The 17,603-nt window shown below is 37.8% G+C and overlaps 1 protein-coding gene across 10 annotated transcripts in view; it reads left to right on the top strand.

The window, feature by feature from the left end:
- ZNF277 (zinc finger protein 277) overlaps nucleotides 1-17,603 on the top strand; it is a 165,357-nt gene that overhangs the window by 87,506 nt on the left and 60,248 nt on the right. For all 10 annotated transcript variants that reach the window (XR_014246918.1, XR_014246919.1, XR_014246920.1 and 7 more), the window contains 2 exons: nucleotides 4,178-4,288; nucleotides 6,863-6,995. Coding sequence is in view for 4 of the 10 variants with exons in the window: in XM_082400096.1 (XP_082256222.1) it covers nucleotides 4,178-4,288; nucleotides 6,863-6,995 (244 nt within the window). In the remaining 6 variants the exon portion in view is untranslated. The remainder of the gene's footprint in view (nucleotides 1-4,177; nucleotides 4,289-6,862; nucleotides 6,996-17,603) is intronic.

The following is a 17,603-nucleotide window of genomic DNA, read 5'->3' on the forward strand; positions in this document are numbered from 1 at the left end:
GGCTGTATAGACTAAGTTCTATGGATTGGCTCAGAACCCTTTCATATATCCACAGTAATTTTTTTTTAATCCACCAGACATCAAAGATGGAATGTAGTTGCTCTAAGCAGAGTAGGGGGATAAATTTTTTAAATGCCAGAAATAGAATTGTGTTTAATGTTGTAGGGCTTTTTAAATTGTCCGACAGGCAAGACCACGTGCAGCAAACTACAACAGACGTGCCCTTCTGTATTAACCTGTTAACTCTAAACCTTTGGCTGGGACTTCCCTGGCAGTCCAGTGGTTAAGGCTCTGTGCTTCTACTGCAGGGGCCACAGGTTTGATCCCTGGCTGGGGATCTAAGATCCCAAATGCTGAGCCGAGTGGACAAAAAAAAAAATCCTTTAGCAGTTTTTGGTGTTGCACTTTTGAACATTAAAAATGATAAAGATCTAAGGGGGAAAAAAATGGGGAACTGGTAATTCTGTCACCAACCCCAGCTGGCCCAAAACCAACTGGTGTACTGTAATTCAGTTCTAGTGCTAACCACCCAGAGTTAGCATCAGACTCTACAGGTTTAAGGGCATCATCCCCAACAAGCCTGCCCACACTTTAGACACCAGCCACAAGTTCAGGGGTTCCCCAGGACACCTGCACTTTTGACCAACTGGCTACAAACTCATGGCTTCCCACCAATAATTTGCATAGGTTCATTAATTCACTAGAATGGCTCACAAACTCAGGAAAGTGTTTATCATAAAGGATACAGATCAGGAACAGTTACATGAAGAGACACAGAGCAGGGTCTGGATGGGTCTTGAACACAGAGCTTCTATGCCTTCTCCTCAAAGAATCAGGATATATCATCCTCCTGGCACATCAGTGTATTTACCAACCAAGAATCTTCACTGAGTTTTGGTATCCAGAATTTTTACATGCTTCATTATGTAAGCATGATTGATTTAATTATTGAACTTAATCTCCTGCCCCTCTCTCCTTTCTGGAGGTCAGGGTGGCTCTAAGTCCCAACCCTTTGATCACATTGTAGTCTTTCTGGTAACCAATCACCATCCTGAAACTTTCTAGAGGCCTACCACAAGTCACTTTATTAGCAAAGGTAATCTTATCATAGAAAAATTCCAAGGATTTTTGAAGCTCAGTGCCTGGAACCAGGGACAAAGACCAGACAAATTTCTTTTTATACAACAGTAATATTTACAAATGTACATTCACTTAAATATAAATCATGAAGTTGTAACCTCTAGGAAATGGGAATGGTTTCAATGACAGCATACAATGGACAATCAGAAAAATATCATTCTTCCACCCACTTGAAAGAAAGCAGTCTTTAGTTTCTAAAAAAAAAAGAAAAGCCTAGCACAAACTGACATCGTTGTCTGAAAAACATTGAAGAGGAGAGGGTAGCTATTTGTTTGAATTTAGAAAAGGGTTTGGATGAAGCATCAATGTTGAAAACACCAGTGATGAAGATTTGATTCTCATATAGATCAGTTAGCATAGAGAAAAATCTGTGCCAAGGTCACTAATTATGCTTCTAACCCTGTCAGTTTCAAAGGGCTTTATGGGGATGGCAGTGAGGACCACCTCACTATCAAAAAGTTTACCAAGCATTGCTACTTCTTTTTAGCATGTTATTTCTGATTTTATGTTAAAACTATTATTAACCTAGTGAGGAGACGTGTGATTATTATTAGGAATCTCTAGTATTAAAAAGCTATAAATATTTTTGTTTTCTACAGCTTAAGTTTTTATGATAAATGTAGGTACTGATGTGATTTGAAATATATGTCCATATGATATGAAATTCTGATAATATTGGTATTTCAATTTACTGAATCTTGGTGCTCCTATAATTCCTAATATAATCCTCCTGTTCTTTTCTACCTGTATCTGTATTCTCTGTTGAGTGGGGTGACGTGGGAATTAAGTGAACTCCTCAGTAGTTTTGATTGACTATGTCATTGTTCTCTAATAAATGAAATTTTTAAGAAATTAACCAATGACAAAGATAAGCAGCATCTCATTTTTATAAAATGTCCCCTTTCCTTCTGCAGTTCTTGTTTATGAAAAGGTCAGTTTATAATAAAACATTAAAGATATAGCCTGATTCCAGCTATGTACTTTATTAGCAATGTTTTGGGGTTATATTTGTGTCCTCCCAGCCTAGGGACATAAAAAGAATAGAAAGACAAAGGATATGGGTTAATGATAAGGATAGAAGAATAAGTACATTCTTGCTATCCTACATCTATTTCCCCTCTCCTATACGCTTTTGACTCTGGAATGTATGAAGCTGTTTCTTTCAACCTTAATCTAAAATGTGTCTCCTGTAAACAGCATATAGTTGGATCATGTTTTTTAATCCATTCTGCTAATCTCTGCTTTTTGGTTGGAGTGTCTAATTTATGTTTAATGTAATTACTGATGAGATGGGATTTACTTAGACCATTTTACTGTTTGTTTTCTTTATGTTTTAAGTTTTTTTATTTCTCCCCTCCATTACTGCATTCTTTTTTGTTAAATAGATATTTTCTAGTGTACCATTTTTATTCCCTTGTTTCTTTTACTATATTTTTTGAGTTATTTTCTTAGTGGCCCATTCACTATCCACTACAATTCACTGGAGATTACAATTAACATTTTATTTATTTATTTTTTATTTTTTTATAAATTTATTTTTGGCTGCACTGGGCCTTCGTTGCTGCACATGGGCTTTCTCTAGTTGTAGCGAGCGGGGGCTACTCTTCATTGTGGTGCGCAGGCCTCTTATTGCGGTGGCCTCTCTTGTTGCGGAGTACGGGCTCTAGGCGTGCAGGCCTCAGTAGCTGTGGCACAAGGGCTCAGTAGTTGTGGCTCGCAAGCTCTAGAGCACAGGCCCAGCAGTTGTGGTGCACGGGCTTAGCTGCTCCACGGCATGTGGGATTCTCCCGGACCACGGCCCAAACCCACGTCCCCTGCATTGGCAGGCGGACTCCCAACCACTGTGCCACCAGGGAAGCCCCTAACATTTTAACTTAAAACAATTGAGTTCAGATTAATACCAATGTAATTTCAACAGTATACAAAAACTTTGCTCCAACGTAGCTAGCTCCTTCCTCACTCCTTTGTGCTATTGTCATACAAACTACATCTTTATACATTATAAGCTCATTAACATGTCTTTAAAATTGTTACTTCATGCAGTTATTTTTATATCAGATATGGGAAGAAAAGATTTGTAAACAATAATTCATTTAATACTGCCTTTTATATTTGACTGTGTAATTACTTTTACTGGAGATTTTTACTTCTTTATGTATATTTGAGTTACTATCTAGCATCCTTTCATTTTAGCCCAAAGGACTTCTTTTAGTTTCTTGTTGGGCAGGTCTGTTAGCAGTGAATTTTCTCAGGTTTTGTTATCTGGGACCTGTCTTGATTTCATCTTCATTTTTTTTCTTGGTATGGGTCTCTCTGATTTATTATACTTGAAGTTTATTGGGCTTCTTCTGTTTGGAGTAATGCTTTCCATCTAATTTGGGAAGTTTTTGGCCATTATTTCTTCAAATATTCATTCTTCCCCTATCTTTCTTTGCCTTTTGGGAATCCTATTATACAGATGTTGGTAGATGGGATGGTGTCTGAGGCTCAATTTATTTTTCTTCATTCTTTTTTCTTCTATTCCACAGACTAGAAAATCTAAATTGATCTTCAAGTTCATTGATTCTTTGTTCTGCCAGTTCAATTTTTCTTTTGAGCCCTTCTAGTGAATTTTTCATTTCACTTACTGTACATTTCATCTCCAGATTTGTATGTTTTTTTTTAATTTCTGTCTTTTTATTAGTATCCTCTTTTTTATAAGATATTATTCTCATACCTTTTTTTGATTCTTTAGACATGGTTTTCCTTAATTCTTTACACATATTCTTATTGTCTGATTTAAAGTCTTTGTCTGACAAGTCCAACATTTGGGCTTCCTCAGCGACAGTTTCTGTTAACTTTCTTTTCATATGATAGTGTTTATATGCATACTTACTTTATAACATGTCACTCTTTCATAGCCCAAATGTGTGTTTCAGTGTTTAACCTTTGCTTGTACTTCTAATTAGTGTTGTTATCATTATACAAACACTACTCATGACCTGATTTGTTCCTGGATAAGTTATAAATAATGCAGATTGCTCAAATTTCTTCCTAGATCTGTTCTTTTGAACCACATGGCCAGAGAACACACTTTCAACATTGGGTTGCCAGACAACATTGTAAACTGCAATGAATTTCTGTGTACATTACAGAAAAAGCTTGACAAGTAAGTACTTTTTTATGAAACATGACCTGAAGCTGTCTTAATCTTGGATTCTGTTGTGAATTTTTAAAAATTAATTTAATAGTCAGAAGTAACTCAAGAAATGGAATTTTCTCATTTCTCGTGTTGGAGGAGTTCACATTTTGTATGACAATCCTTATTTTTTGTAGATCATATTGCCTTTTAGTAGTTTTAAGATATAAATGTCATATATACCAAACAATGTATATGCCATTATAAGGTATGTTATTATATACGGTATGAAAAATATACTTAACCAGCCTAAGAAAGAGAATGTTATTATTTCCTTTGAATTTCCCTGTGTGCCCTTTCTCATTAGTATCTCCCCCAGAAACCACTATTCTTCATTTCAGATTCATCATTTCTTTACTTTTCTCTATAATTTTTCTACACATTTAGTAAAGTAAATATATTGTCACATTGCTAGATGTTATTCAGTTTTATGTGAAACATAACATACTGATTGCATTCTTTTACCTTTTAGTATTTATTCACATTTGTATATCATAACAACGCCACTTTTCTCAAGGTCATATTCTGGCAACCTTGAGTATCTAGAGTTTAGCTTGTAGAAATAGGGAAGGAAATTCTCTACATCACCAAAATGGCTTTCAAAAATCTATCCACTTTTCTTTCTAGGAAAGGGCCCAAGATTTTACTCTCAAAACCTAGTTTTATTCATTTAATATAATACTAATGAATGTGGTATCTCAGACCACAACATTTGGAGCAATAACATTGAGAAAGAAATACCCATTATAAAAAGTTCTGAATTCAAATTCTGGTATCAACAGTACATTAAAACAAGTCTCTTCACTCTTTTATTGAATGACCCTTCATTTATAAAATAATACCAGGTGTGCTTTCTAGCAAGATTAGCAGTAATGATATCCCTAATCACCTTATTGCCCATAAATTGTTTACTATAAAAGAATATAGTTACTTCTGTGGCATAAGAAATAATTGAAAGGGTGTTTAGTAAAGATGAAAAAGAATTCAGAATAGAAACAACTGATTTCAGTCATTTTGTTGTCGAACCCAAGTTCATGTGCCCAGCACACAGTGAGGCCAAACAAACCAAAACAGCAGAGTTTAGAGCAGAGAAAGGTTTATTGCAAGGGCCATACAAGGAAAACAGGTGGTTCATGCTCAAAAGACCGGAACTCCCTGATGGGTTTCAGGGAAGCATTTTTAAAGACAAGGTGAGGGAGGGGAGTCGCAGGTTCTTTGATCAGCTTGTGCACAGTTCTCTGACTGGTTGATGGTAAGGTAACAGGGCAGTGTTACAAGGGTTAACTTTATCAGTCCTCATGCTCCAGTAGGTCTGGGGCCTATGTGCTCATGGTCATCAGGTAGTTAATTTCTTCCTTTTGGTGGTGGTTTTAGCATTGACATGAGACACTATTATCTAGGTACTTCAGGAAGGAACTAAAGATTCCGTGGCTGCCATATGGCTGATTTACTATTCAAATTCTTACAAGTTCTCTTGGCCCAACTGCTATTTTTGTCATTACACGTTCACATCCTTTTGATCATTAATTCTTAGGCTTTTGTGACTCAGGGGAGGCTTGTTTTCTACAAACAAGAGGTAGGCAGAGGACAGGGTGGGAGGAGTGTGTCCTGGGAAGGCCCCATAGGGTCCTGCTCAGTTGCAATTTCAGTGTTTTCATGTATACTTATTCTGTGTTACTCCAGAAAGTAGAACTCTAATGACTGTTGGGTAATCCAGACAGTATCAACTGTCAAGCTTAGTATGAGTAAGACATTTTGTTAGTAATCTGTTCAAAACTGGTCATTACTGCCTCATTAGGTAATGAATTCCCAGTCAGTGGAAATATTCTAGCAGAAGGTACATGTGAATGATAAGATAGTAAAAATAGCACTTACTGTATGCTATGAATGTGCTAGGTATTTTATTTGTATATATATCAATAAATTAAACATGTATACATATATTTATATTTTGTGTGAATTATTCTAATGATTATGAATTTATGTGCACATATATGTATACATTATCGTAAAAGTTCTCTAAAATGTAGGTATTATCATCAGGTTAGAGAGCAGAAAATGAGTGGTAACAGAGGGGTCAAGTAACTTGACCAAGTCCCACAGCTGGAGCTAGGAATCAGACCCTGCAAATTAGGTCACAGGATATACCAAACCATGGACTAATTGTTATACTCAGTGGAGGCAACCAATGCTAGTTATCATATATTTATTTGAAGAACATACCTACATTTTCATTTTTAGAATAGGTAATTCGATTAGTAAAGCACCAAAATCATTTTTGGATAATTGCTATCTATATCACAGTTTTAACTAAATAGCCAAGTTGGCCAAGTTAGCTGACCACAAAATAAACCACAACGTGCATCCTCTAAAGCCAAATGAATAAAATGAGAGGGATTCCAGAAGGATATCATATCCCATTTGAAGATTCTGTGAGACCTAAAATGAATAAATTATAAGACCCAATAATAATAGTAATAAAGGGCGATTGCAACAACTATTCGAGAGACTTATTTAATCTCAGCATTTGTGTCTTTCTTGTAGCTTGCAGTGCTTGTACTGTGAGAAGACCTTCAGGGACAAAAATACACTTAAAGATCACATGAGGAAAAAACAGCATCGTAGGATCAATCCTAAGAACAGAGAATATGACCGATTTTATGTCATCAATTATTTGGTAAGGCTTTCTTTTCTCTTCATAATTTACAATTTGATTGCATATCTACAAACATCAAAATGTAATGTAATTGAGGGATTCTTGCAAGCAATGATTATCTTTAAAATGGTTAGTTTACAAAGCGTAACTTGATTTGATTTGTCTTTCATTTGCCGGATGTTTATATAGTAAAAAGGTCATGTCTCTACAACTCACAGTGATCTTGCTAAAATAAATAAATAAATAAATAACCATAAATACCTGGATAGCCATGCGTTGCCCCTCACTGATTGTCTATTACCATGAGTACAGGGATTTCTGTACTCTATTCAAAAAACATTGTTGACTTCTGGATGTGCTAGATGCTATGCTAGATAAATGTTTACGGACAGTCTCTTCACTGATTCCTTTTTCCCCCATTAAAATATCTTCCCCTTTCCCATCAAATAAATAAATAAATAATAAAAATTTGTCTTTTTCATTCTCTTGGGCCAGCTTATTTTTAATGGAAATTTTAGAGAAACCAAGTGATTTCACTCGGCAAGAGGACTTTCATTTTTGGACTAGTAGGATGGACTAATTGGGATACCATGTCAAAGATTTTAAATACTTTCAAAGCTCTCCTAGGCCAGAAACCTCAGTACCATTTGCTGGCCTCTGTAGATTACAGTCCCTTTTATTTAAGAAGAGGTATTCAGTTGGAGGCAAATGTCCATTCCAAATGTCTCTACAGGGGCATTTGGAAATTTAAGAAGGGAGTTTTGATTGATGCACTGAGTGGAGAGTGCCCCCAGTCTGCTGATTTTTTTAGGTATACATAACGAAGGAGGGAAACTGTTGCAAGAGGGGGGGACCCCTTCCAGGGCCGAGAGTGGGCTCTTATCTAACACTCAGAAATGAATTGTCCAAGGAGACACATGTGCTGACAAAGCAAGAGACTTTAGTGGGAAGAGGCACCTGGGTGGAGAGCAGCAGAGGGAACCCAGGAGAAGTACTCTGCCACGTGGCTAACAGTCTCAGGTTTTATGGTGATGTGGTTAGTTTCTGGGTTGTCTCTACCAATCATTCTGACTCATGGTTCTTCATGGTGGCGTGCACATCTCTCAGCCAAGATGGTTTCCAGCAAGAAGGATTCTGGGAGGTTGGTAGGACATATGGACTGGCATCTCCTCTCTCCTTTTGACCTTTCTCAAATTCTTCCAGTTGGTGGTAGCTTGTTACTTCCACGTTCCTTACCAGGATCTCCTGTTGTACAATAACTCATGCAAGTGGTTATCGTGCCTATCCAGGGTGGACAGTTTCAGTCAGTGGTTCCCTAACAAAACTACTCATGAAAAGAGAGGGAGTTAAGTAATTCTCCAGTAGAATTGAAAGAAAGATGGGCCCTGAACCAAGATGGCAGAGTAGAAGGATGTGCTCTCACTCCCTCTTGTGAGAACACCAGAATCACAACTACCTGCTATACAATCATTGACAGGAAGACACTGGAACTCACCAAAAAAAATGCCATACATCCAAAGACAAAGGAGAAGCCACAACGAGACGGTAGGAGGGGCGCAATCACAGTAAAATCAAATCCCATAACTGCTGGGTGGGTGACCCACAGACTGGAGAACACTTATACCACAGAAGTCCACCCACTGAAGTGAAGGTTCTGAGCCCCACATCAGGCTTCCCAACTGGGGGTCCGGCAACAGGAGGAGGAATACCTAGAGAATCAGACTTTGAAGGCTTGTGGGATTTGATTGCAGGACTTCAACAGGACTGGGGGAAACAGACACTCCACTCTTGGAGGGAACACACAAAGTAGTGTGCGCATCGGGACCCAGGGGAAGGAGCAGTGACCCCAGGGGAGACTGAACCAGACCTACCTGCTAGTGTTGGAGGGTCTTCTGCAGAGGCAGGGGGTGGCTGTGGCTCACCGTGGGGACAAGAACACTGGCAGCAGAAGTTCTGGGCGTGAGCCCTCCCAGAGTCTGCCATTAGCCCCACCAAAGAGCCTAGGTAGTCTCCAGTGTTGGGTTGCCTCAAGCCAAACAACCAACAAGGAGGGAACCCAGCCCCACCCATCAGCAGTCAAGCAGATTAAACTTCTACTGAGTTCTGCCCACCACCAGTCCCTCCCAAAAGGAAACTTGCACAAGCCTCTTAGATAGCCTCATCCACCAGAGGGCAGACAGCAGAAGCAAGAAGAACTACAGTCCTGCAGCCTGCCTGTGGAACAAAAACCATATTCACAGAAAGATAGACAAGATGAAAAGGCAGAGGGCTAGATACCAGATGAAGGAACAAGATAAAACCCCAGAAAAACAACTAAATGAAGTGGAGATAGGCAACCTTCCAGAAAAAGAATTCAGAATAATGATAGTGAAGATGATCCAAGACCTCGGAAAAAGAATGGAGGCAAAGATCGAGAAGATGCAAGAATGTTTAACAAAGACCTAGAAGAATTAAAGAACAAACAAACAGAGATGAACAATACAATAACTGAAATGAAAACTACACTAGAAGGAATCAATAGCAGAATAACTGAGGCAGAAGAAATGATAAGTGACCTGGAAGGCAGAATGGCAGAATTCACTGCTGCAGAACAGAATACAGAAAAAAGAATGAAAAGAAATGAAGACAGCCTAAGAGACCTCTGGGACAACATTAAACGCAACAACATTCGCATTATAGGGGTCCCAGAAGGAGAAGAGAGAGAGAAAGAACCCGAGAAAATATTTGAAGAGATTATAGTCGAAAACTTCCCTACCATGGGAAAGGAAATAGCCACCCAAGTCCAGGAAGCGCAGCAAGTCCCATACAGAATAAACCCAAGGAGAAACACACTGAGACACATAGTAATCAAATTGGCAAAAATTAAAGACGAAGAAAAATTATTGAAAGCAGCAAGGGAAAAATGACAAATAACATACAAGGGAATGGTTAACAGCTGATTTCTCAGCAGAAACTCTACAAGCCAGAAGGGAGTGGCATGATATACTTAAAGTGATGAAAGGGAAGAACCTACAACCAAGATTACTCTACCTGGCAAGGATCTCATTCAGATTCGATGGAGAAATCAAAAGCTTTACAGACAAGCAAAAGCTAAGAGAATTCAGCAGCACCCAACCAGCTCTACAACAAATGCTAAAGGAACTTCTCTGGGAAACACAAGACAAGAAAAGGACCTACAAAAACAAACCCAAAACAATTAAGAAAATGGTCATAGGAACATACATATCAATAATTGCCTTAAACGTGAATGGATTAAATGCTCCAACCAAAAGACAGAGGCTTGCTGAATGGATACAAAAACAAGACCCATCTATATGCTGTCTACAAGAGACCAGCTTCAGACCTCAGGACACATACAGACTGAAAGTGAGGGGAAAGAGATATTCCATGCAAATGGAAATCAAAAGAAAGCTGGAGTAGCAATACTCATATCAGATAAAATAGACTTTAAAATAAAGAATGTTACAAGAGACAAGGAAGGACACTACATAATGATCAGGGGATCAATCCAAGAAGAAGATACAACAATTATAAATATATATGCACCCAACATAGGAGCACCTCAATACATAAGGCAATTGCTAACAGCTGTAAAAGAGGAAATCGACAGTAACACAATAATAATGGGGGACGTTAACACCTCACTTACACCAATGGACAGATCATCCAAAATGAAAATAAACAAGGAAACAGAAGCTTTAAATGACACAACAGACCAGATAGATTTAATTGATATTTATAGGACATTCCATCCAAAAACAGCAGATTACACTTACTTCTCAAGTGCGCACGGAACATTCTCCAGGATAGATCACATCTTGGGTCACAAATCAAGCCTCAGTAAATTTAAGAAAATTGAAATCATATCAAGCATCTTTTCTGACCACAACGCTGAGATTAGAAATCAATTACAGGGAAAAAAAACATAAAAAACACAAACACATGGATGCTAAACAATACGTTACTAAATAACCAAGAGATCACTTAAGAAATCAAAGAGGAAATCAGAAAATACCTAGAGACAAATTACAGTGACAACACGACGATCCAAAACCTATGGGATGCAACAAAAGCAGTTCTAAGAGAGAAGTTTATAGCTATACAAGCCTACCTCAAGAAACAAGAAAAATCTCAAACAATCTAACCTTACACGTAAAGGAACTTGAGGAAGAAGAACAAACAAAACCCAAAGTTAGCAGAAGGAAAGAAATAAAGATCAGAGTAGAAATAAATGAAATAGAAACAAAGAAAACAATAGCAAGGATCAATAAAACTAAAAGCTCGTACTTTGAGAAGATAAACAAAATTGATCAAACATTAGCCAGACTCATCAAGAAAAGGAGGGAGAGGGCTCAAATCAATAAAATTAGAAATGAAAAAGAAGTTACAACAGACACCGCAGAAATACAAAGCATCCTAGGAGACTACTACAAGCAACTCTATGCCAATAAAATGGGCAACCTGGAAGAAATGGACAAATTCCTAGAAAGGTATAACCTTCCAAGACTGAACCAGGAAGAAATAGAAAATATGAACAGACCAGGCACAAGTAATGAAATTGAAACTGTGATTAAAAATCTTCCAACAAACAAAAGTCCAGGACCAGATGGCTTCACAGATGAATTCTATCCAACATTTAGAGAAGAGCTAACACCCATACTTCTCAAACTCTTCCAAAAATTGCAGAGGAAGGAACACTCCCAAACTCATTCTGTGAGGCCACCATCACCCTGATACCAAAACCAGACAAAGATACTACAAAAAAAGAAAATTACAGACCAGTATCACTGATGAATATAGATGCAAAAATCCTCAACAAAATACTACCAAACAGAATCCAACAACACATTGAAAGGATCATACACCATGATCAAGTGGGATTTATCCCAGGGATGCGAGGATTCTTCAATATACGCAGATCAATCAATGTGATACACCATATTAACAAATTGAAGAATAAAAATCATATGATCATCTCAATAGATGCAGAAAAAGCTTTTGACAAAATTCAACACCCATTCATGATAAAAACTCTCCAGAAAGTGGGCATAGAGGAACCTACCTCAACATAATAAAGGCCATATATGACAAACCCACAGCAAACATCATTCTCAATGGTGAAAAACTGAAAGCATTTCCTCTAAGATCAGGAATAAGACAAGGATGTCCACTCTCACCACTGTTACTCAACATAGTTCTTGAAGTCCTAGCCATGGCAATCAGAGAAGAAAAAGAAATAAAAGGAATACAAATTGGAAAAGAAAAAGTTAAACTGTCAGTGTTTGCAGATGACATGATACTATACATAGAGAATCCTACAGATGCCACCAGAAAACTACTAGCGCTAATCAATGAATTTGGTGAAGTTGCAGGATACAAAATTAATGCACAGAAATCTCTTGCATTCCTATACACTAATGATGAAAATCTGAAAGTGAAATTAAGGAAACACTCCCATTTACCATTGCAACAAAAAGAATAAAACACCTAAGAATAAACCTACCTAGGGAGACAAAAGACCTATATACAGAAAACTGTAAGACACTGATGAAGGAAATTAAAGATGATACCAGCAAATGGAGAGATATACGATGTTCTTGGATTGGAAGAATCAATATTGTGAAAATGACTATACTACCCAAAGCAATCTACAGATTCAATGCAATCCCTATCAAATTACCAGTGGCATTTTTTACAGAACTAGAACAAAAAATCTTAAAATTTGTATGGAGACACAGAAGACCCCAAATAGCCAAAGCAGTCTTGAGGGAAAAAAACAGAGCTGGAGGAATCAGACTCCCTGACTTCAGACTATACTACAAAGCTACAGTAATGAAGACAATATGGTACTGGCACAAAAACAGAAACATATATCAACGGAACAAGATAGAAAGCCCAGAGATAAACCCATGCACCTATGGTCAACTAATCTATGACAAAGGAGGCAAGGATCTACAATGGAGAAAAGACAGTCTCTTCAATAAGTGGTGCTGGGAAAACTGGACAGCTACATGTAAAAGAATGAAATTAGAACACTCCCTAACACCATACACAAAAATAAACTCAAAATGGATTAGAGACCTAAATGTAAGACCGGACCCTATAAAACCCTTAGAGGAAAACATAGAACACTCTTTGACATAAATCACAGCAAGATCTTTTTGATCCACCTCCTAGAGTAATGGAAATAAAGACACAAATAATGGGACCTAATGAAACTTCAAAGCTTTTGCACAGCAAAGGAAACCATAAACAAGACGAAAAGACAACCCTCAGAATGGGAGAAAATATTTGCAAACGAATCAACGGACAAAGGATTAATCTCCAAAATATATAAACAGCTCATGCGGCTCAATATTAAAAAAACAAACAACCCAATCCAAAAATGGTCAGAAGACCTAAATAGACATTTCTCCCAAGAAGACATACAGATGGCCAAGAAGTACATGAAAAGCTGCTCACCATCACTAATTATTAGAGAAATGCAAATCAAAACTACAATGAGGTATCACCTCACACCAGTTAGAATGGGCATCCTCAGAAAATCTACAAACAACAAATGCTGGAGAGGGTGTGGAGAAAAGGGAACCCTCTTGCACTGTTGGTGGGAATGTAAATTGATACAGCCACTATGGAGAACAGTATGGAGGTTCCTTAAAAAACTAAAATCAGAATTACCATATGATCCAGCAGTCCCACTACTGGGCATATACCCAGAGAAAACCATAGTTCAAAAAGACACATGCACCCCAATGTTCATTGCAGCACTATTTACAATAGCCAGGTCATGGAAGCAACCTAAATGCCCATCAACAGACGAATGGATAAAGATGTGGTGCATATATACAATAGAATATTACTCAGCCATAAAAAGGAACGAAATTGGGTCATTTGTAGAGACGTGGGTGGATCTAGAGACTGTCATACAGAGTGAAGTAAGTCAGAAAGAGAAAAACAAATATCGTATATTAACGCATATATGTGGAACCTAGAAAAATGGTACAGATGAACCAGTTTGCAGGGCAGAAATATAGACACAGATGTAGAGAACAAACGTATGGACACCAAGGGGGGAAAGCGGCGGGGGGAGTGGGGGTGGTGGTGGTGTGATGAATTGGGAGATTGGGATTGACATGTATACACTAATATGTATAAAATGGATGACTAGTAAGAACCTGATGTATAGAAAAATAAATAAAATTAAATTAAAAAAAATTTTTTTAAATGCTCAAAAAAAAAAAAAGAAAGATGGAGAGTTCTGGTTCTGACACTTTTCTAAAGCAAATGGAAATTGTTTTTTGCTCTTAAATTTGAAAGAATTTTAATCCACACCCATTGGCCACGAAAGGCATAATTGATAATAATGAGCCATTTTATCTATTGGACAGAAACAAGCATATCCTGAATTATGTTGGAAATCTCTGCTTTTTAGGATAGAATTTTTTCGTGTTCTAACTAATCCTTAGCATATTAAAATAAAATTCCCCTTGAGAAACAAGTGGAATTAGCGTGTGTTTGAAGATTGGCTCTGAGAGGTTGCCATGGTTAGCTACAAATGTTTTACAAGTAGCCAAAGGCAAAGGCACCCTTTGAGTCTTTCAATCTTCTCTTGAAATCACTCAGTTGTTAATTCCTAGAGCAAACGCTGCTTCAGGGCCCAGCCCAATCCTACAGGGGGTGGACTTCAGTGTTAAGTCTAAGAATATTCAGCTACTGCAGAAAGCTGTGGAAACAATTTAACAGTACTTCCTTCTGGGGCTCTTTTAAACTAATAGTCAAGAGCTTGGGACTAGCAGAACATTGTATATAGCTGGAGGTGTTTATCTTTTAGAGGAGACTTCAAAGAAACTGCTCACTCAAATTCTGCTGTCACTTTTAGAAAAGTTTGTTACTTCATTCCCTGGGCATCAAGTAGTGTGACTGTGAAAACTGAAATTATCCGTGAGGACCAGCTGTCTCTAGATGAGTGTGCTAGATTGTACTGCCCACAGAGTGCCCAGATTTCATGTGGGATGAATCATGGCTTGAGAGAAGTGCTTCAAGAGGATGTAGAGGCTTCAGTAACATATAAAATGAAAATTAAATCATTTTAGGGTAATATCGATAGAAGTTTTTGGTTTGGTTTTAACTAGCAGCATTTGAGTACCTGCTATGTGCCAGGTACTGTCTTGGTATTTATATTAAGTCTTTTACTCTTAACCACATCCTTATGACACAGGTTTTGTCATTATCCTCATTTATAGATTAGGCAACTACAGCACAGAGAAATTGAGTAATTTTCCCAGGGTCACGTAGCTGGAGCTTTCTGTATCAGTTTCCTTCAATTTTTCCTCAGTTTTTACAATTGAAAGGATAGTAGTACCTACCTCTTATCCTTTGGGTTGGGTTTTTTGGTCAATTAATGGTGATAAATTCATAATGATCTCCACACACACACACACACACACACACACACACACACATACACACTTTTGCCTATTATCTTTTACACCAAACTAGAAAGTGAGCCAAGGTCAAGGTAAAACTAACTTTAATCAGCCCCTTACGGGCTCTAACCCACAACCTTACCCATCTTAGCTCTATATGCTTTCCCACTGAGGCCAACAATAAGATTTTTTTTTTCTTTTTTGGCCGCGCTGCACAGCTTGCGTGATCTTAGTTCCCCGACCAGGGATTGAACCCAGGGCCCCGGCAGTGGAAGTTCAGAGTCCTAACCACTGGACCAACAGGGAATTCCCACTTTAGTTTTTAAAAAGCTAAAAAAAAGAAAAAGAAAAGAAAAGAGAGACATTCATTGTTTATTCCTCTGAGGGAAAAGGCTGACATGAGTATGTGGATGTGGGCAAAAGATTGAATTGTTGTATTAGTAACTGGTGTCTGCACATCCATTTCTCACATCCTCTTCCCTTCAGAAGCAATTTCATTGGCTTCAAACATTCTACAAATGTTTGAGTGACTTCTAGGTACCAGACCCTGGTGGAACAGAAAGAAAAATATGACAGAACAGGTGGTTGATTTAAGCCACTACTTTCAAGGAATTTAGAGGTTGGTATGAGAACCAGACATGTAAGCACATTAATTTCAACACTTTGTAATGGTGTGTACAGAGTTAATGTTTCAACCTCTCCTGTAGCAGATCTATATAGCCATTGAGTCATGCATCCACAGTGTCTCACCTCCAAGCAGAATTTTCAGACCAGCAGTAATGGAAGCATCCAGGATATTCTTGGCAAGATACACTCTGAGAGTCATAAAAGGTGGGAGAGCCATAAAAGGTGTCCTGATCCCTAGTCGGCACATGAGGCTGTTTTTGGTCTCTTCTCAGCTCAGCAAATTGATAGATTCCTTTTTCTTTCTTGGGCGAAATAATTTCCATGTTTAATTACTCATATCAAGTTTTTAATATTAACAGACTTGCAAATAAGTATATTAAAGGTCTTTTGCATAGTCTAGATTATCTACTTAGAGTTCTTGCTTTATTTTCTCACAGACAGAAGGGTTCAGTGGAGAGTTGGGGAAGCGAAGGGGACAAGGTCCCAGGCAGTTTCACGTTCAAATACCCCTGCCTCAGAGGGCAGCAGACTGCGTAACGTCATCACTGAGGCTCCACCTACATATTCCTAAAGTGCTCACGTTTCAAGCCCTGAATTTTTCTAAAGGGATCTATTTTTACAGTGATATTATCATTTTGACTTAAATTTTTTTTATTTTTAAAATACACAAAGCCATTTGTAACAAAAGTAGGCTCTTAACCTGTTTTTCAGTTTTGTTATAGTTCTCTCTACTGCAGTTATTAATATTTACATTTAAAACACTGTCTCTGTTTCTGATGGATTTCTTGTGTAAGCACGTGTTTTTTCCATGTTTTTTTGCACCGTGTCATTGATCGTAAGCCAACTGATGCAGAGGTTTGAGGAGGTGTTCTGAACATCTTTACTGACATGCCTTCCAAACTTTGTTTTTCTGGTATTCTTTTCTTTCCTAACATGATTCACTAGCAGGCACAGTGTCTTAATTAGAGACTAAATTTTTTTTCTCTTTGGGTCTTGTTCCTGTAATAAGTCATATATTTAACTGTACCAAGGCAGAGCACTCTAGGAAAGTCTCAGCCACTGTCACTTGCAAATCGCTTGTTTCCTATTCTAATGAACACAGAGTTCCATTTTCCTCTCAAATGGTAAATGGTTAGTGCTGTATTGCCTAGATAAATCCCCATGTTGTACTTAATACTGAGAAAGCTGCAAAGTAATGCTTTGAGTTTGGAAGTTTGACAGTGAAAGATATTTTTCATCATTTTGGGCTCAGAACATTTATTGATGAGTAACATTTGCCTGTATTGTTGAGAATGATAGTACCCCAAATGGCCCATCGGGGTATTAGTCCAAGTCCAGAGAGACTACGTAATACATAAAAGATTTAATTCATCACCAAAAATGCCATCTAACAAGGATCATGTTGGCAATGGTGAGGCCATTCTTGATGTTCATAATGAAGCTTAGACACTTCATGACGACTCTGGGAAGTACATTATAGAGTCCAAATTAACTATCTCTAATGATGTTATGGTAAATCTCTGCATGTCTGAGTTTATGCATCATTTAGCTGATAGATAATGACAGCTTCAAAACC

The sequence above is a fragment of the Balaenoptera borealis genome, assembly GCF_965194805.1.
Source record: "Balaenoptera borealis genome assembly, chromosome: 7".
NCBI classification, from domain to species: Eukaryota; Metazoa; Chordata; class Mammalia; order Artiodactyla; family Balaenopteridae; genus Balaenoptera; species Balaenoptera borealis.